This window comes from Hemicordylus capensis, chromosome 3 (genome assembly GCF_027244095.1).
Source record: "Hemicordylus capensis ecotype Gifberg chromosome 3, rHemCap1.1.pri, whole genome shotgun sequence".
NCBI classification, from domain to species: domain Eukaryota; kingdom Metazoa; phylum Chordata; class Lepidosauria; order Squamata; family Cordylidae; genus Hemicordylus; species Hemicordylus capensis.
The window spans coordinates 149,980,812-150,001,669 of NC_069659.1; the positions used below are offsets into that span (position 1 = coordinate 149,980,812).

The 20,858-nt window shown below is 42.0% G+C and overlaps 1 protein-coding gene across 27 annotated transcripts in view; it reads left to right on the plus strand.

The window, feature by feature from the left end:
* DOCK9 (dedicator of cytokinesis 9) overlaps positions 1–20,858 on the plus strand; it is a 234,727-nt gene that overhangs the window by 76,134 nt on the left and 137,735 nt on the right. For all 27 annotated transcript variants that reach the window (XR_008318483.1, XM_053304835.1, XM_053304841.1 and 24 more), the window contains 5 exons: positions 3,596–3,685; positions 5,274–5,356; positions 6,634–6,703; positions 12,119–12,214; positions 19,019–19,153. Coding sequence is in view for 26 of the 27 variants with exons in the window: in XM_053304835.1 (XP_053160810.1) it covers positions 3,596–3,685; positions 5,274–5,356; positions 6,634–6,703; positions 12,119–12,214; positions 19,019–19,153 (474 nt within the window). In the remaining variant the exon portion in view is untranslated. The remainder of the gene's footprint in view (positions 1–3,595; positions 3,686–5,273; positions 5,357–6,633; positions 6,704–12,118; positions 12,215–19,018; positions 19,154–20,858) is intronic.

Sequence of the window (20,858 nt, forward strand, 5' to 3'; positions counted from 1 at the left end):
TAATACCATTTTAGAATGTAGACCCAACAGCTAAAGAATAAACAAGGTCATTTTTGATAATCTGGATGAGTCATCAGAGTCAATATCCAGTGACTGATTAAGTGCCATCAAGTCGGTGTTGACTCTTAGTTACCACATAGATTGATTCTCTCCAGGATTATCACTTGGCCTTTAAAGTCTTTCAGTGGTGCATTCATGGCTCTTGTAACTGAGTCCATCCACCTTGCTGCTTGTTGTCCTCTTCCACTTTTCCCGGCATTATGGACTTCTCAGGGAAGCTGGGTCTTCACATAATGTGTCCAAAGCAGTGTTCCCTGTAAGGTGTGCACATGTGCATGCGCTTGCAAGGTTTTTGATGTCCACTGAGTTAATTTTAGATCCTGCTCAGGTTGAATCAGGAAGGTCCCTTTCTGAATGCACATGCGCGCACACTCCTTGATCCTGCCGCCCAGAACAAAACTCATTCCATACACAGGTGAAAAAAATTAGAGAGAACAGTGGTACAAAGTATGATAGTTTGAGCCTGATCATTTGTGCCTTAAGTAAAAAATTCTGGATTGATTTGTTCTGTGATTCATTTGTTTTTCTGGCTGCGCATGGTATCCTCAAAAGTTTTCTCCAGCACCCAGTACTTAATATTCATTGTACTTAACAGACTAAATAAAACTACTAGTAACAATGAAGAGATTTTGTATTGACTGAAAAAGGGGTTTATGGCTATTGAAGGTATTGGGGAAACATGTGTCTGAGAGAAGTTTTTTCATTTGTTTAATGCTATTTCATATCTATTGTAGCAGCTGCCTCAATATACTTAATTGTTAATTTTACATCAAGCTAAATTTGTTAGTTTTGTTCATTACAATTTAGCGGAGAGAGCCACCAAGTTTTAATTTTGTTTGTAAGTGCTTTCTGCATGGTCTTGCATTTTATATACAGAGAAGACGTTTAAAATCTCCGTTGTATAAAAATCATTCCCAGCTTTTTCAAGTAGCATCCAGATTTTTACTGCAACTGCCCTGCTCATTTCAGATTGCTTATAGTCTTAAAAACTGGCAAACTGCAAAGGAAGCCAAGCCTCACTGGCTACAAATTCCATGGAAGTTCACACCGCTCCCTGTATTTATTTTACATGCTGACAGTCTCCAAGAATATGAAGGGCAAGGACTGCCCTGCAGACTGAGGAATGTGGCCAGCTTAGAACCTAGTAGCTTGTTTGTAATCCTTACAATAGATTTTCATCTTCAAAGTGCAGCATTTGCTGCAGAGTTACACATATCTGAAAGCTTTTGCATAAGCTTAACACTTATGTTAAGTGGTGTCCCCTATCCTAAACAAACATGGAAGCTACTTGCACATTTGTTCTCTCAGTTCCTGTTTGTGGAGCTGAGAGCAGCAGGTGAGATTATGTATACTGTGTTTAAAAACAAAAACGAAAATACTGCAGCAACACAACTCAAATTCTATACCAGGAAAAGTCCTTTTTGCCTGACTGAGATAGGTGAGAACTTGTGTAAAACATGGAAACTCCATCCATGGCCACCTCTGGCATCTTCCCCAGGTGTTTTTAGGCATCCCTGTGTCTAGCCTATATGGATAGGCTAGACATTAAAAACAAAAACTGAGATGTTCATAGTGTCTTGGCAGTTACTTTACTATGTGACCTGATAACTTTAATTTCACTTCTATTCCAACTTCGAAGAATCACAGCCCTCAAGTCAGTGTACCCTAGCTAGGGGATTCTGAGCATGCTTTACATTTCTGTCTCATTCTGAAACCTGATTGCGCATTGACTACTCCACTGACAACAGTGCATTTTTATCACCAGCTAGTAAGTAAAGGAACATTTAACTACCCCGAGTATGTGGTGGAAAGAGAGCAATTGTCAGTCTGCTTATAGTCTCTAAGAATTATTCTCTAGTTCCTCTTGAACGTGAGAAGTATAAGTTGCTGTCTGCTGTTCAAGTGGCTGCTGGAAGATGGCACTAAAAGAGCCCATTTGATGTTTGAGAGTTTGGGGGTGGGGGATTTTTTATTGGCAGTGATGTAGGGAGGTTAGATGAGGAATGAGTCTTAGGATTGTCTCATAGTTTAGGGAGAAGAATGAGTTGGGACAAGCCAGAGGGATTATTAGTTTGGCGGGGGAGGGGGGATGAATTCTGCTGAAAGAAAATGGAATTTAAATAATTAGAAAAAATGAAGGAAATTTCTTAGGACTCAATTTTAATGATTTAAACAACAATTTAAATTACTAGTCAGGGTCTAATATAACCTTAATACATATTCAGAGAGAGATGTAGGTTTCCTTTTTAGAAGTCAGGTACACACTATAATAGGTATACACTTTTCATAATGCTGTTTCTTTGGGGCAACCAGGCCTTGCATTTAATCATTATACTGTTTGCATTTCGCACACATGCCCTTCTTAGCCATAGGTAGAGGAACTCCATTAAAATACAATAAGACCTTGATATTTGCATGGGTTCCGTTCCACAGTACAGCCATAGATGCGGGAACTGCAAATATCGGGTCATTGTGGCAATGGGGAATGGGGGTTTCCAGTTTGGGGAAACCATAAAAAAAATCGAATTTTGTGAAGGGGGGACTGCAGGGGGGAAACTGCCTACCATACTTCGCTGTTCCACTGAGTCACACTGTGCCCCAGAATGCCCCCAGATTGGCTGAAAAATCGCGGGGTTTTTTCTTTTTAAGAGGAGCCATTTTGAGGTTCCAAAACACAAAATGGTGGCCAGAAATGACCTCTGCAGTCATTTCCGGCCACCCCCGATCTGTTTATCCACCAAGTTGATGTGTGTGTGTTTTCCATTCCCCCCGCATATACTGAGATTGGGTGTCTTATTACCCAACTGTGGATATGTAAATCCGCAGAAATTGAGGTTCAACTGTGTTCGCAAATGGGGTCTCTCTTACAGCCTGCTGCTATGATAGATGTTTCTTTTCTGAAATGGAGGATATATTCAGAAAAAATTTCTTCAGGACTACATGAATATGTTCTGTTCACTTTTGGTATCACTGCCTATTCCTGTCCCCTCTCCCATGCATTTAAAGCCAGACTTTGTTGCTCAGATTTACTCCAGCCCCCTCCCCTGCAATCTTCTATTCGTTCATTGACTTGCTTTGTATTTGCATTTTTAGAGGGGGGTCAAGGGCTTGACTGTCTGTGTGTGCACTTGTGCATTTGCATGTGTGTGTGTTCACCACCAGCAGAATAGGACTGATCAGGTCTGTTATCTCTCATCCCCATATACTGCTGTTAACCTGCTCATAGGATATAATTAAAAGTTATGATTAATATTTGATCTAGGTTCTTTATTTATTTTAACTGATTTAGATTAAATATGTGATTTAAATTTTTAAAAATGGATTTTTAATTTTAAAAAACCATTAATTTTTATCAACCCTGATCTAATTTTGAAACAAAACATAAACATGAGTAAGAAACAGACTTTCTTGTTTAACTATTTTCCTTGATTTAAAAAAACTATATTTAGGTGAACTGCACCTTAACTTAATGGTACTTATTAGACAAATAGAACTGTATTTTTGCTGTTAATTGTAATTTTGTTCTCGTTAATAGACAGCGATATTGAAACGAGAGTGTCACTATATATGCTCTACAATTCCTGTTAATGCAGAGAAAGAAGCTCGCAGCTTATTTGTGACAGAGGTAATATTTTTAGTGTATGTGCTATTCGATCCCTTGTGTTTAATTTTTTTCTTTTAATGGAAAAGAAAACTTTATCAAATACTTAAATATTTGCCAGATTTCTCACACTTTGAAAGGGTTTTTTAGGATAGTCCCCAATTTGGACCTAAAAACTTCCCCATGTAAGAAATCTTAGTGATATAGTCTGAAATGAGATAGATTATCACTGGGTAGGTGTCATTCTAGCTTAGGTTCTTTAGCTTTTTATAATTTTCAGTTTTAATTTGAACCCAGTGATTGTGGTATTATTATTATTATTTATTACATTTATATCTAGCTCGTCCTCCAAGGAGCCCAGAGCGGTGTACTACATACTTGTTTCTCTTTCACAACAACCCTGTGAAGTAGGTTAGGCTGAGAGAGAAGTGACTGGCCCAGAGTCACCCAGCTAGTTTCATGGCTGAATGGGGATTTGCACTCGGGTTTCTCCGGTTCTAGTTCAGCACTCTAACCACTACACCATGCTGGCTCTGACAGCTTAATTAGTTAACTTTAATCTGATAACTTTTTTCTTTTCTTGCTTAATTTAGTTAATTTTATTACTTTTATTGTATCTTGTGTCTATCTTATTGTGAGCCGCCCCAAGCAGTAGTGCACTGGAGGGGCGGGGTATAAATATTTTTAATAATAATAATTATTATTATTAGACATGGATGCCAGTAAAATCTGATGGGCTTTAATATAAACATTGTGCAGGGTGGTACAATGAGGAACTTATTGGTTTTATTAGGAGTAAGGAAATTCTTCTCATTCCTCAATGTTGCCTTTCTTTAGAACCTTGTTAATGTTTATTAACTTTGCCTCAATATAATACTATGGCATGGTAGGCTGACCGAATTTAATGAGCCACATTCCTCCTGTTAGCTTTCACTTTCTAATGTGTTCAGTATCAGTGAAGTTATCTTGGTGGCATTGCTTTAAGAAATTATTTAATAAAGTCTGCTCATACATGTGTGGCTACCATTTTTTTAAAAAGTCCTGTTTTCTTTGTTTCATAAATTTAAAACTCTGTAGTTTGTCTTGCTGTATCATCTCTGTACAGAGCTAGCTACGGGAGCTATTAAATTAACTTCTATGAAAAATTAGTTGCTAGCATATGTATTTGACCAGTACACAAGATAAGCTAGTGCTGAAGCCAAAAAAAAAAGGGGGGGGGGAAGAGAGAGAACTTTTGTTAGTGCAGCATGGGTGGAGTAAAAATGTGTGGCCTCTTGATTCAGTGTCTGAAAGCATGCAGTTGCAGCCAGTTCAAAAGTGAAACCATATGATCTATTTCTTCAATTATATTATTTGATACAGATTTTAGAATTTCTGGGTGTATGTGTAGTTTTGCGAGTTTGTTTCTGAATATGATAACCTTATGTATGGTAAGCGTTTTATAAGAATAATGAAGAAATCGTATCAAAGTTTTTTCAGCTGGTACTATTTTAGATACTTAATTTATCTAAAGAAAACTTTCACACTATTAATAAAATCATAGTGTTAAGAAAATAGCAATATATGGAACATTTCAGCTTATATATTGTATGCTTTTTCCTTATTTCAAAAGTGCATTAAAACATACAGCTCTGACTGGCATGTTGTTAATTATAAATATGAAGACTACTCAGGAGATTTTCGGCAGCTTTCAAAGTGAGTAAAATTGATTAGCTCATACTTCCACACTTGCAAAATGCCTAAATTTTGGCTTTTATATGTAAAATATATAAAATATATAAAAGTGTTCTTTGAAATATGCTGCCTGTCTGTCTGTCTATTGTTATTAGAAGCTGGTTAGCATTTTTACAGCCTTGAAACATATACTGTACAGTAGTGTGAGATTGAAGGGCTGAGTTGGGAGCTATCAGGGCTTTTGAAGAACAGCTTCTTACTCCAGCCCTCTGGGCGTATGAAAGGTTTTCATCAAGAGATCTTCAGAGTCTCTGAAGATCAGAGTAGACATTAACACAATGTGAACACTTGAATTGGAAGAGAAAAAATCAAATCATATGTACATGTACATAAGCTCAAGAGTGTACATAGGGCTCTTTGGATACAGATATGGACTCATATGTCCAAAGAAGTGTGAACTTCTCATGCTGCTTTTGTCCACCACCCTGCTGTAATAATTAAAGTAGCCATGAATGGAAACATGGCTACTTTAAGCCATGTTTAAAATTACATTCTTTAACGGTGTAATGTTAATGTAATTTTAAATGTCCTTGTCACATTTTCATTTTCGCAGTGAAAATGTTTTGCTCGCAACTTTCAAATTAGCCAAATACTAATTGGGATGTACTACAATGTGAGAATTATTGGCTGCATAAATATATAGTTGATAACTTATTTATATTCTCATTATGAGAATATGAATCATTCATAACTATCCATATTCTTACTGTCATAAGGCCATAGCTATGGAGATATTAATATTTTAATTGTGTCTTTTTTACAATCTTGTTTTTAAAATATTCTGTAAACCGCCTTGGGATTGCTTTTATGCAAGGTGACATATAAATTTAACACTAAATAAATAAATAAAATAGTGTTGAATGTTCCATTTAATGCAGAATTCAGGTAGACATGTGTCAGGCAGGAATGGTGAATGTGCTATTGCCAAGATTGGTATATTGCTAAGAGAATATACCAGTCTTTTCCTTAATTAGCATTTGAATTGTTTGTTGATTTCTTTGCAAATATTTTTCCCCATAGAAGTCATTGCAAGCCATGCATAATGGATTTTTTAAAAAGCTATCACTTTTGTATAAAAATGTGTATATATATATCATTTATTGTGTGAAGTGTGCCCTCATATAGAATCAGCCACACATACATACAGTGGCAAGTTGTGACCTGTCATGTGAAGTTGCTTTAAGTGATTGTGAAATGACAGCTGTGAAGTACAGTGTTCTGGATTTATTTTTCCTTAGCAAAGGAACCAGATTAGAAAAACTTCCAGTTCATGTGTATGAAGTTGATGAAGAAGCAGATAAGGATGAGGTGAGCATATGATCTTCTGCTGCCTACCTTTTTGTATTAATATCTGTTCAGATATTCTTACACAAGAATCACAAAGTAAGCAAAGAAACTCTAATAGAAATTGACTTGCTTTTCAGAAATATTTTAATAAGTGTTGCACAGTTTGTCACCCTAGTCAAGTTACCTGCACTGGACATCAGATCTCCAGAAAATACATGGAACTTGCTCTCCCAGAACAGCTTTCAGATCAACTTCCATTGAGCAAAATAGTCAATACATCCATTCCTTTGCACATACTGATCAGTTTCTTGCACTTAATGGTAATGCATGATTGTGAACCGCCCAGGGACATTTTTGTCTGAGGTAGTATATAAATGAGTAAGATAGGAGTAATGTTCCGGCCCACTTACTCCAACCAGCATTCTGTATGAATGGAAGCTTCTGGACAGCCTATAAAGAAAGCCCAGTGTAGAGTGCACTGCAGTAATCTGATATGGATTTGAACAATGGATAACTGAGGTCAGTTTCCTCTCTCCAGATAGGGCCACAGTTGGTGAATCAGCCAAAACTGCTGAATGGTGCTCTTGGCCATAGCATTCACTTCAGCATCAAAGAACAAATCTGGGACTAGCAGCACCTCCAAACTGAACACTTGATTTTTTTTTCAAGAGGAATGCAACCCTGTCCAAAACCAGAAAAACATCTCCATACAGCATGGTAGGGCTTCCCACCAAGAGCACTTGTTCACTTTTTCCCCAGATAAAAGCCTCCAAGCACCCATTATGAGTTTCCACTGTCTCCCTGGGAATTTAATGTTGGGAATGAAAGGTAAAGCTGGTCTCACCAGTCAGCATATTGGTGAAACCTTAGCCCAAATTTCTGGATGACCTTGCTCAGAAGTCTTATGTAGATATTAGAGTGTGGGGGACAGGATGCATCCCATACAGCCCATCCTTAAGGCAGTGACCATTGGATGTAACAGCAGATCGTGCAACACCACTTTCTGGGATCGGTCCAGGAGTATTGAAAGTCATCGAGAGATCCAAGAAAATCATCAGGGTGTGTCCCCGATTTATTTCTTGGTGCCGGTAATCTACCAGGGTGATTAAGGCAGTTTCCTTCTCATAGCCAAGCCAAGCTGAAAGCCAGACTGAAAGGAAACCAAATAACAAACCTAAATAAAAAATATATATTCTGGCAAAGCTCCTGTGCCTTTCATAGCTGCGTAATGGATAAAAACTTGTGCATTTCTTTTTCAAGCATAGAAATATAATTGCTTCACATAATAATTGCTTCACGTGTCATTTTCTGCCAGCCCCACAGCTGTTAATCTTGTAAGAACCAGAAAAGAGGTGCATTGAATTTTCTTAGTGAAAGAAAATGGATGGATCAAGTCTGCAGGGTGACAGTACGTTGGATATACAACTAGTCTCTGCAGTCTGCTCTGTACTTCATCATTTTTAGGTTCCCGCTGTCTTCAGGTGCATAGTTGTGTCAGCACTGTATCTCACCGCTTGTACTGATTTTAAGAATGGGAGCTTGAGCTTTCTTACATAGGGCCATAGCTCTGTTGTTACTCTGATACAAATCTCTTAAATTACACTTCCATAATCTGCAGCCCAAACTATAGGAGATGTAATCAGATTTAAATAACTAATGTGGAGCAAACTGAATTTGAAGTAGTCATTTGTTAATAAGGGATGCAGTTATTTATGGAATAGGTAGTGTCTGGTACAAGGATCAGGTCTGCTTATCAGTATTCAATATTTTTGTTGATTCAAAAGCCATTGAAAACATGCCATGTATACAGCTGGGATGGGGAAATGACTTTATATTCAGGAATCAGGAAGCAACTTTCCATTGTAATATTACTGTATAATTAGCCCAGGCCTTTGCCTTCTATTGATTTAACAGACGAAACAGTCTGAAGTGCATTCACAGTTCACAATGGCTGCTTGATCCTTATACTGTGCCTTAAGCACTAAAACAAAATATATATAAAGCCCACACAGTTTAGTTCTACCATAGTTAAATAAAACAATTCAATATAATTAGCAGACAGGTCAACAGAGCCTCAATAATGAAAAAATGTAGGGTTTTTAAAAAAACTTCCATGTTATTTTTGGAATTACATTTATTTGAGTTTATAAAGTTTTAATCATAGATGTCCATGCATTATTTTAAAGTCCCTTTACTGCCCAAAATTGCCACCACTGCTGCCGTTGCCGCCTCCTCCTCCTCCTCATCCAGTGTGAAGTTAAAAAAGCATTAAGATTGAAACATTTAGAAAGAGATCAAGTCCTGGGAGTTCAGAGCATGGGGCAAGGGAAGGCAGTTGCCCTCCAACCTCAGACTTGAGCCAGTCCTGCTTGAATTACATTGAGTTAAATGAGGCTTATTTGCATCCTAGGATTGAAGCCTGCCCATCCCCCCCCCAAAGTCAAGTCTGGGCCTTGCAACGAAAAAGTCTGTCCTGTGATCACATCTCTGACAGCAGTAGGAATTGGATCAGAGCTTCCAGTAAGGAGGCTCATGGCCTTTAAATGCCTCTATCTCAAACTTTTTAGAACATTAAAAGTAATAACCTGTACTTTCAATTGGGTTCGGAAACCCATTAGGAGCCAGTGCAACTGGTGGCTTTATTAAAACTTTGACAGTGAAGTTTTTACTGCTGCCCTATTCTCTTAATCAGTGTTTCTCAACCTTTTTGGTGTCAAGGACTGCTAAATTCTTCATGCAGAGTTTCAAGGACTGCTACATTCTTCATGCGCAGTTTCCCAGACCAGCAGTTAGTAAAGGGTTTTCAAGTTTCTCTCTCTCTCTCTCTCTCTCTCTGACTTCTATACTGCCCAAAACTTGCATCTCTGGGCAGTTTACAATTAAAATAATATAAGCATTAAAATCATTAAATTTGGAATCTTTTGCAAACATGGAATATGAGCATAATAAAAGAGCCCCTGGTGGCGCAGTGGTAAAAAACTGCCGCCCTGTAACCAGAAGGTTACAAGTTCGATCCTGACCAGGGGCTCAAGGTTGACTCAGCCTTCCATCCTTCCGAGGTCGGTAAAATGAGTACCCAGAATGTTGGGGGCAATATGCTAAATCATTGTAAACCGCTTAGAGAGCTCCGGCTATAGAGCGGTATATAAATGTAAAAAAAAATATATATATATTAGGGGTTCTCAACCTTGGGTCCCTCAGTTAAACTCCCATAACCCCCAACCACAATGGCATTTGGCCACTATGGCTGGGGATTATGGGAGTTGAAGCTCACCAACATCTGGGTACCCAAGGTTGAGAACCCCTGAATCTAAAAGCCTGGGTGAACAAATTTGTCTCCAGTATGTCTTCAGTATGTGCAGGGTGGGGGTGCTTGTGATTACTCAATGGAGAGGAGATGTTGGGCCATTAGAAAAATTCAAAAGCTACATGGGGCCAATGAAAACAACACACAAGCAAGCTTTTGAATTCCCCAAAACACTTCATCAGGCTGGATGTCAAGCAAAGCAAAAAGGAGGTGAGGAGAGGAGAGCTGGGCAAGTTCAGTAGAGCTGGAAATCTACAGTTTAATCCTCTCATGATGGAGGTGGAGTTTTAGCAGGAGTTGTGTAGTCGCAGGGCCGGATCCAGACGATGTTAGTCAGGACCACCCACTGAAATTAATTTAGTCATCTCTCATTTGTGTCAATGCTGCTTGGTCATGATCACCTGGCTTGATCTGGATCCTGCTCTTAGATGTGCACTTTGTGAGGCGGGCCTAATGAAACCCGCGCAGCTCCTCCAAAACTCCTTAAAAACGGTTACATGGCAGGTGCTGGGAATGGGGTTTTTTTTAACGGTGAAAGAAAATGTGAAGAAGAGCGGTGGGGACCTGGCATTAAAGGGAAGGGTGTGATTCTGAGATGGCAGAGGGCGTGGGGCGTTGTAGTGGTGGATGCCTCATTTTCCTCGCTGGGGAGACGAGGCACTGTTCAGGGTGGGTGAGGTAATGGTGCACCAGACCGCGCTCAGAAGGTCGCCTGGGTCCAATAGCTGCCGCCACTGTGCTTGCGCACCAGTGTGTAGCAGGTGTTCCCCCATTCTCCCTCACAATGCGCGCTTCTGTGCTCCTCTCCCAACTCCCCTGCGTGCGCCAATCACACCAGCCTGCCTTTGGGGCCACGCAGCTCATGTGGTCCAACATGCTGCCCGTGCATACCTGCGAGGCGAGCCAAGGCAGCCCTCATCCCTCCCTCCTCTGCTTAGCCCTCACCGTGGCATGATTCCGGCCAGAGGTTGTCCCCCACACCCAGCGAGGTAATAAAGGGGTCTGCACCGTCTTCCACCGGGTGCAGACCAGGGGATTATAGGGGGCCGAGGGACCACAAAACCCCACCAATGCAAGAGGGAAATGGCATTTCCTCTAAAGGTGCCTTGGCTGCAACAGACAGCTGGTTTTAAATCAGTTTGGATCGGACACGAACCGTGCTGGGCATCAAATCCCCAGGATCACTTCATTCCAGTGCCATTCATCCAATGACCCTTTTGCATGAACGCACAAAATGGTATCTTGCCTCTTCCCCCTACCACGCCGCCTCCCTCCTCCACTTAGCCCTCCTTCGTACGCATGCTTGCTCCCCCTCCCCCGAGGAAGGTCCACCTGCACTCCCTTTCTGCAAAGCCCGAGCCAAGGCAGCCCTCCTCCCTCCCTCCGCCACTTAGCCCTCACTGCGGCATGATCCCAGCCAGAGGTTCCACCCCCTGGCGAGGTCACAAAGGGGACCGCCGTCTTCCACCAGCAGTGCAGACCAGGGGGTTACAGGGGACCGAGGGACCACAACACCCCACCAATGCAAGAGGGAAACAGCGTTCCCTCTCAAGGCGCCTCGGTCGCAACAGGCAGCTGGGTTTCAATCAATCAACCTTTGGCTGCAAACAATGAGCATGAAAGAACCAGCAGCCTTTCAAGTGGCACCCAATGCCATACCTTTTCCTCGATGCCCCCGCACTGCATACAGTTTGAAGCTGTAAAGATAGCGAATAAGATAGCTGTAGGAAGATCTCAGCAGCACATGGAGGCAAGGCACAAGAAGGGTCCCATGCCTCCGTGATACTCTTCCTCTTCCTCTTCCATGCCATGCGTAAAATTGAGGAAGTGAGTGCCTTGATTGCAGTTGTTGGGGGCGGGGGGTTTGACTCCCAGTCAGGAACCGGCACTCAACCCTTCGGGGACCGGCAGCGGTCCAGGGACCGGTGGTTGAGAAACTGTGCTCTAAATTACTAAAATGATACAAAAAGTATTTTGTTTTGGTTGTATGTTTTATCTTATTTTGATTGTACATTGCTTTGAATAATAATGTTTAGAAAAGTGTTATTTCCTAAATAATTTACAAAGTTGCTCATAATAAAAGATAGAAGTATGTATCACCGTTTTATAGCCTTTTCTTTTTAAAATAGGATGCAGCATCTCTAGGATCTCAGAAAGGGGGAATTACAAAGCAAGGATGGCTGTACAAAGGCAACATGAACAGCGCTATCAGTGTTACTATGAGGGTATGTTTAATTTCCTCTGTTTGAAGAAGTATCGCAAACTTGTAATAGACTGTTGTGTTGTTGTGTACTCGGCATATATAGATCTGGATCGTGATCCGTTGCACTCATAAGAGTGGGTTTTTTGCCTTTGTTGGAACCATTCGGGCAGAATTTACTAGCTCCTCAAAGCGCTTATCCCCGCCCCTTGCATTTCCTCAGTTTGGGTGCATTTCCTGAGTTTGGGCAGGCAAGCATTTTCTTCTCAGTTCCTTTCTGACCACCATCGTGTCAGCACCTCAGACAGTGAGCTCCTCGGACCGGAACTATTTCTGTGTAGAAAAAGTATAAAAATAGTTCAGTTTATTATGTGTAATGACTCGTACTGCACCAGGCAATTCTTACTCTAAATACTTTCAACTTAGTTAAAATGGACAGATGGTTTATTTGGTTATGACCTTGAGTTGAACTCGGACTTTCATTAACTCTTGAGTATTTTTTCCCTTATTTCTTAACGTTATGGATAAGAAAAAGACTATTAAATGTTGTGTTCACTGCAGTGCTAAACTTCTGTTAGCAGATGATAATGATTTGTGTTTGCTTTGTTTGGGGAAGAACACAGCACCTCCACCTGTAAGATTTGTTTAGCTTTATCTCATCAAATAGGGCATTATGGCTGAGAGCTGCCCTTTACGATGACGCACTCTGCCCTGGCACCCCAGTACTGAGAGCTCTGATTGATGCTCCCTTGCCCTTGACATTGGGTATGGTGTCAAAGTTGACATTGAGCACAATGCCGAAGCCTGGGAGTGCTCCCGCCCAGTCTAAATCCTCAACCCAAGGTTCCATGGCAGCCTCTACCGAGACATTTAAAGTCGTAAAAGGCATAAGTCTCAGCATCAGGGCTCCGATGCCAGAGAGGCACCACTGCACAAGTAACATCAGGGGAAGAGCACATGGACTATAACTGAGGAGGCTTCCACCATGTCCTGAGCCACTCTGTCCCCAACAATGCTCCAATTAGCACCAATGATGCCTCGATCTTGCCCTGGGACCCCAGAATTTGTGGTCCTGGAAGTTGTAGTCCTGGAAGTTGTGGTCCTGGAACATCTCAATGCCGATCATCAACAAGAGTGGTACTGACTACAGCATTGTCTACCCGACGTCAAAAGCATTTTTTCTTGCCAGCCACGACATCGATACAATCGTTTTCTCTGGCATATCACCCAACTTTGTGTCCCTCAGGCTTTGCAACCCTCACTGGTTTCCTTCAGAATAGATGTCAACGATGACAACATAGAAGCCAGTTTGGGACTAGGCGATGCTCAGCGACTATTAAACATGCTAGACTATGACGAAAGTACACCATCGAGCTTGATCTTCTACAGCTTTTTGAGCCATAGTCCCGATGCTGAAGAGGACAGCATGACTTTCTCGATACTGAAAACGCCAGGCGCTTCGAGTTATTGTGCCTTTCAGCCTTTCCATTCTGTAGCTAGCTGGCTTTCAACAATGCAGCCTTCTAGTCCACATGTCTGCAGAACAGTTAGAGACTATGTCCCCACACAAGCCTTGATTCATGAAGGGGGTTCCACTGGACTTCTCAGACTATCAGGACTATAAGCTTTGGAAGGCATGATGCCAGCTGTCAACGTCGATGGTTCTGATGGCTACGCAAGTCGCTCCTCCTCTGGACTTGCCTATTCTTATGGTTACATATGTCTTGATATTGACTCAGGTCACCCCGTTGCCTCCGCCAGTTCCCTCTGTGACTTGTATATCGCCACAGGTTACTTACTCCCCCTCCCCCCCCAATTTTGGAGACTGACACTGTACCAAACTGTCCTGTTTTACTTTCTTGCATCTCCACTCAGACCATGGAGGTGCCTCAGCCTCAAAAAAGCCAACCTACTCAGACTTTAATCCTGGACAAAACTTCCTCCACCACTCAAACAATGTCTAAAAAGAAGGTCCCTGTCCCTTCTGGACCATGAACCATGGTATTGACAGAAGACTATGAATCTGACTCAGCTACATCTTCGACTTTGAGTTCGCTGACCACCCTGATGATCAGTCTCTCAAAGTGGTACCCACTGATAACATTTAGCCAAATGAAGAAATGTGTTCGTACCATTGTCAGATCTCTGAAATGGCAACGACGCTTGGGCTGGAACTGAAGAAGCAGACTCTAGACATGGAAGATCCAGTCTATAAATTCTTCAGTTCCACTGATTCAACTCAATCTGTTCACCTTCCCATGCTGCCAGTTATATCTAAGGTGGCTAAATCTGCTTGGCAAACTCTACAAACTTCTGCCCTGACCTCCAAGCGTCTAAAGAATGTATATAGAATTCAAGAAGAGGAAGATGGTTTCCTATTGAAACATCCTCCCCCCCCGCAAACTTGGTGGTGGTGGATTTCGCATCCTCCTCAAAACCTGGGAGAAGACACACCACTCCAGGGGACAAAGAGGGACACAAACTCAATGTCTTAGGGCGTAAAATTTATTCCACTTCATGCCTGGCAGTGAAAATTGCTAATTATACTGCCTGCTTTGCCAAATTCACCCACTCTCTTTGGGATGATCTATTCCAGGAGTAAGCTGACCTCTCGCTGGAAGAGTGAGACACAGAGTGGAAAATTTGCCCTTTGATGGGAAGGGTCTTTTTTGTGAGATGACTGACTGCACTATGGAGTCCATCAAGAAATCAAAATCCACGGCAAAACATTTTCAGCACCTGCCCAATCATACACTCCTAAGTACTGCCAATATGGTCGATGGCAGTACTCTTAGACAGACGAGAGACTTCCACAAGCCTTACCAATGTTTTGGAAGGAAACCTTTCAACCAAAAGTCTAGGGCCTCGCAGGGCCAGTGCCATAAACCTGCTCATTCCAACAAACAGCGTCTTTGCTCAGGAGGTCATTCCACCAATTCACCTCACCTAAGAGTCTGTGCCCTCGAGTTCTCTCCAAACTACCATTCTAGGCGCCTCCAACATCAGGCTAGCAAGTCATACCTTCACGTGGCGCAACATAACATCAAACGGTTGGGTACTTTGCATAGTCCAAATGGGCTATGCTATGGAGTTTGAGACCCTACTGGGATTCAGTGGGAACAAGTACATGCCTGCGTCCCCATTACTGATGGAGGAAGTTCAGAATCTCTTGGACAAGAGGGTGATATCACTTGTTCAGTGGACAGATCAGTGGTGGGGTTTTTACTCCCACTCCTTCCAAGTCCCCAAATGAGATGGGGGACTAAGACCAATTATGGACCTGTGGTGGCTTAAACATCATGTGAGAGTGAGCAAGTTTCGCATGGCAACTTTGCAGAGCATCCTTCCACTTCTCCACGGGGAGGAATGGTTTGCACCATTGAATCTCCGGGACACGTACTTCTACACTGGAATCCAAACCAACACAGACAGTTTCGAAGGTTTATGGTGGGTCACCATGTCTACCAGTACAATGCCCTGCCATTTGGACTGGCGACGGCACTTCTTGTAGTTACGAAATGCATGGCCACCATAGTGGCTCACCTTTGGGCACAAGGCCTAACCATTTTTCCGTTTCTCGATGACTGGCTCCTGGCAGGAAGACATACACATACACACAAAAGAGGTAGCTTTGCAACTCTTGACAATCCTGAGTTTACTCAAGGATCTGGGCATTCAAGTCAACTGGACAAAATCCAGACTAGAGCCTGTCAAATGCATAGACTACATAGGAGCAGTCCTCAATGCACAGTTGCAACGTGCATTTCTACCCAAGGAACGCTCCCACTACATCAAGGCACTAGTAACTTCTTTTGTGATGCAACCCAGACAAAAAGCCCACGAAGTTCAGAAACTACTGGGTCTGATGGCATCGTGCAACTTGACTGTGCACTTTGCCAAACTACGTCTCTGGCGTCTTCAACTTTGGTTTCTGACTCTATTTAGTCTGAATGTGGACAATGCACAGATGCTCTTAACAATTCCACCGCCAATCCTTGTGTCCCTACAATGATGGACAAAACAGGTCAACCTGCTGTCCAAAGTCCCCCAACCAGGTACCCCAACTTTTGGTCTGCTTGACGACAGACACATCCTTATGGGGCTGGAGAGCCCATTGTAGGGATCTTCAGGCTCTAGGCCCATGGTCACCGAGCCAACACCAGATGCATAAACATCTTGGATCTCCTGGCAGTGTTTCAGGCTTTCAAATCCTTCCAGCCGGCCCTAACAGGCAAGCTTGTCCAAATCAGCCTGGACAATACTATGGCCTGGACAATACTATGGCAATCACTTACTTAAATAATCAAGGAGGGATGGTATCCTGCTCCCTTTGCATGCTCAGTCTGCAAATTTGGAACTGGCCATAGCATGACAAATAGGCCTGGCCATGATTCACGTCAGAGGAGTGGACAACACCTTGGCAGACCATCTCAGCAGGTTCTCACTTTATCTGCAGCAACACAAATGGGAGGTCAATCTCCAATACCCCCACCCGTTGTTCTGAACCTAGGGTACACCACAGATCGACCTGTTGACTATGCTTGTGAGCAAAAAGTGCCTCCAGTACTGCTCGAGGGCTGGATTGGCCATGGCTCCAGAGGATATGCTTTCCAGTTAAACTGGGCTTGAAGGATTATATACGTTTTTCTGCCTCATCTTTTGTTGAATAGAATTCTAGTGAAAATCCTGAAGGAGTCTGTGAACTGCATCTTGATTGCTCCATGGTGGCCCCAGCAGCCATGGTTTCAGCAAGCACTCAGACTGTCGAAAGGCGGCCACAGTGATCTGCCTCAATGCAAAAATCTTCTCCTACAAGAAAACGGAAGGCTCTGCCATCACAACCTAAAGGCTCTCAACTTAACCGTGTGGAGGATAGGCTCTTGAAGGACATCCTCCTCAATAGCAGAAAGAAATCCACACGTGTCAATTACAACAGCAAGTGGAAAAAGTTCAGACTTCATGGTCAGAAACATGGCTTCCTACCTCATAAGGCTACCTCTGGGGAGGTCTTGCTTTACTTCACATCTCTGGAGCACCGTAACCTGGCCAATGTTTCCATCAAGGTTCACCTGGCAGCTATTTCTGCTCACCATCTTGGATAGGACAGGAAGACTGTCTTCTCTCATCTGGACTCCAAGAGATTCCTTAAGGGGTTAAGCAACCTTTATCCACCTATCTGGTGGCCCACTGATCAATGTATACTGTATTTGTTTATTTTGGCCAAAGGCCAGCATAAATACAAGAAAAAGAAACAACAACAACAACAACAGTATATACTGTACAGTATACAGTATACACTGATCAATGGAGCCTATCCCTCATCCTATCAGCCCTGACGGAGCCTCCATTCAAACCTATGGCTATGACACCACCTAAGTTGGTAACGTTAAAAATGGCCTTTTTATTAACCATATCGTCAGCTTGCTGTGTCAACAAGCTAAATGCTCTTTGGATAGATGTCCCCTGTGCTAGGTTATATGAGGACAAGTTAGTGCTTTCCTTGGACCCTGAATTCAGGCCTAAAGTAATCACTTATTTCCATTTTAATAGTGACATCATCTTACCTAGCTTCTTCCGGAATCCCACAACACCTCTTGAGCACTCGTTCCATTCCCTGGATGTGAGACGTGCTCTCCTCTTATTCTACTTGAACCTGATCAAGCCCTTTAGAAAGAAAAAATGACTTTTTGTAAGTTACAAAGGGTAATGTGAAAGATTACCAAATATCAAGACAGAGACTCCCCCACTGGATTGTGGAGTTGATTTTTCTGGTTTACAAGTAGGGATGTGCATGGAACTGGTTTGGCAGCGGGGGTGCTGCTTTAAGAGGGGGAGGGTGCACTTACTCCTCCCGCCGCTTTCCCCGTCTGTTTTTTGGAAAGCCCATCGGGGTGGCAGTGTACCTCCCTGCCGCCCTGTTGCCCCCATATTCTGGAAGATGGGGACAACGGGGGTGGCGGAGATACGCTGCTGCCCCAATGGGCTTTCCAAAAGACGGGTGCCAGTGGGTGGAAAGCGATGGGAGGGGTAAGTGCATCCTCCCCTGGTCTTAAAGCAGCACCCCCACCACCTTCAAGCCTCCCTGCCGCGGTTCCATGCACATCCCTACTTACAAGTGCCAAAAAGTAGACCCTCCTAAACCATATGGGTCCATTCTACTAGGGCTTATGCTACTTCTGCTGCCCATATGGAAGGAATAAAACTTGGAGACATTTGCACTGCAGCAACCTGGTCCTCTGAGCATTGGACCTTCGCTCTGCAGCGCAGGCCAACTTTGTGTGTGTGTGTGCGCGTGCATGCGCGCACGCTGGAAAGGATCTTACTTTAGCATACTACACCTGCCACTAGACTGACAGCTTGTTAGTCGCCCACTCTTTATGAGTGCAACAGGTCATGATCCAGATAAACCAATTACTCACCTGTAACTATTGATCTGGTAGTGATCCGTTGCAGTCATAAGACCCTCCCACTGGCTGCACTTTAGCATGCAAAGTGACAATATGTATATTTCCAGAGTAAAAAACCCACCACTACTTACCTTGTAGAAATGTACACTGCTTCCATAAGACATTTGGATTCCAATGTCAGTCCTCCAGAAACTGAGGGGAAAATGCTAGCCTGCCCAAACTGAAGAAATGCACCATGTTCTGCGTGTGATGGTCGGGGCTATGGGCACTTCACGGAGCTGAAAAAATCCTTCCATGGTGGCTGCTGTGCAGGTGCAGAGCCCAATGTTGTGAATGATGCCTGTCCACTGAAGGATCAAAAGTTACAGGTGAGCAACCTGTTTATTCAATTGTTAACAAAAGATTTTTTCCCCTGCAACTAGTCATTCAAAAGAAGATTTTTCCACCTACTCCAACTTGGCGATGGATCATATAATCTCAATTTCTACAAAGATGAGAAAATATCTAAAGAACCAAAGGGGTCAATCTTTCTGGATTCCTGCATGGGAGTGGTCCAGGTAAATAAAGTATTTATTGTCTTTAATATTTTGTTTAGGCTTTGTAAAGATGTTTCTGTTTGTTTGTTTGTTTGTTTAAAATATTTATACCCCGCCCCTCCAGTGCACTACTGCTCGGGGTGGCTCACAACAATAATCACAACAATCTTTGCAGTCCTAAAGTGCTAGAGAAATATTATACTATATAGATCAAGTGTTTGGGGGCTATGAGGTTTTTATCATTTAATTCAAATAGTCTAAAATAATCTATGTAACTTCCAAATAATGTGGTAATGGTAGCAATGTTCAGACTTAAGACATTGATCCACCAGCACATGTAGATTTTTTTCAAGACAGCACTATAGGTTCGAAACATATAAGGAAAATATTGTCACTGAGTTACATTAGTTGTTGGTTAGAATAGACCCTTGTGAGTGGCTTACCGTATTTTATGGACTATAAGACGCTACGGACTATAAGACGCACCTTAATTTTAATCCAGTTTTTCAGAGTTTTAACATATTAAACTGTTAAAACATATAAGACGCACCTGAATTTTGGCGGATATTTTTCGAGGAAAAAAGTGAGTCTTATAGTCCATAAAATACGGTAGATGACGTGCATATGGAGTTATGTACTGGGGAAAAATCAGTCATAGAGAGGAAGCAGCTTAAAAATACATGAAGATTTGACAGAAGCAGAAACAGTTCTATAATATGACTATAAAATGTTTTGCATAACTTCTTGTGTGGGATTCCACTTGTAGGAGCTGCATCACATTCATAGCCACCCTCCCAAATGCTTGACCTTTATTATATTAATTTCCCTCTTTTTTTAAAAAAGGTTTTGAAGCAAAACATAATACAACATCTGAGGAGAGTTTGCCAGCAGCAAATGCCAAAAAAGATTGTTTGCATGTGTGTGCTGATAGTCTATTTAAAACACATCATGCAGCAGCAAAATCTGGAAACAACCATGTTTTCAGATTTTTGACAGTTATTGCAAAAATTTAATCTTAAATGACAAACCATACAGTGTTCTGGAGATATTAAAATATTTTATGTTGTGTTCTGCTATACTGTATCCTAGATTATAGATGTTTATAGTTGTTGCGAAATTAGTGAAATGTAGTGTGTCTGTTTTTCAGTCTGGTACTTACACCCACTATAACCTCTCACAAATCTCTTATGTGAGCAACAAACACAAATAACAAAAATATAAGAAGACCTACAGCAAGAATCCCAGGACTTTACAAAAATAATTTCTTTTAAAGAACAACATAAGCTATTAATACCCTTATGAATAGATCACTTGTTGCTTTGGTTTACATAATACTTGGAAATGGAAGAGCAACTTTTACTAGCCCACTCAAAGTAGCCTGGTAATCCAGGTTTCCCTGTATTGTGTCCATTTCTCATTGAGTATGGGAAAACTCACATATCCAACTTAATAGTTGTATTCTAGATTTAGTACTAAGCCAGTATGTAGATGCAGTACATATTAGTACTTCATAATGCAGTACTAAGCCAACCATTTTGCCCACTTTGAGAATTTCTTAGTTTACATTCACCCCAGCTGTTTTGTGTCCACTTCATTCAGTTCTGTTCTTTAATGTGAGGTGTTGCCTAGGGATGTGCATGAAATGAATTTTGCGTTATTCATTTGGAGCTAGAAATGAAACGCAAAGTGGCCAAAACGTTCCATCAAAACAGCGACCCAGCTGGCT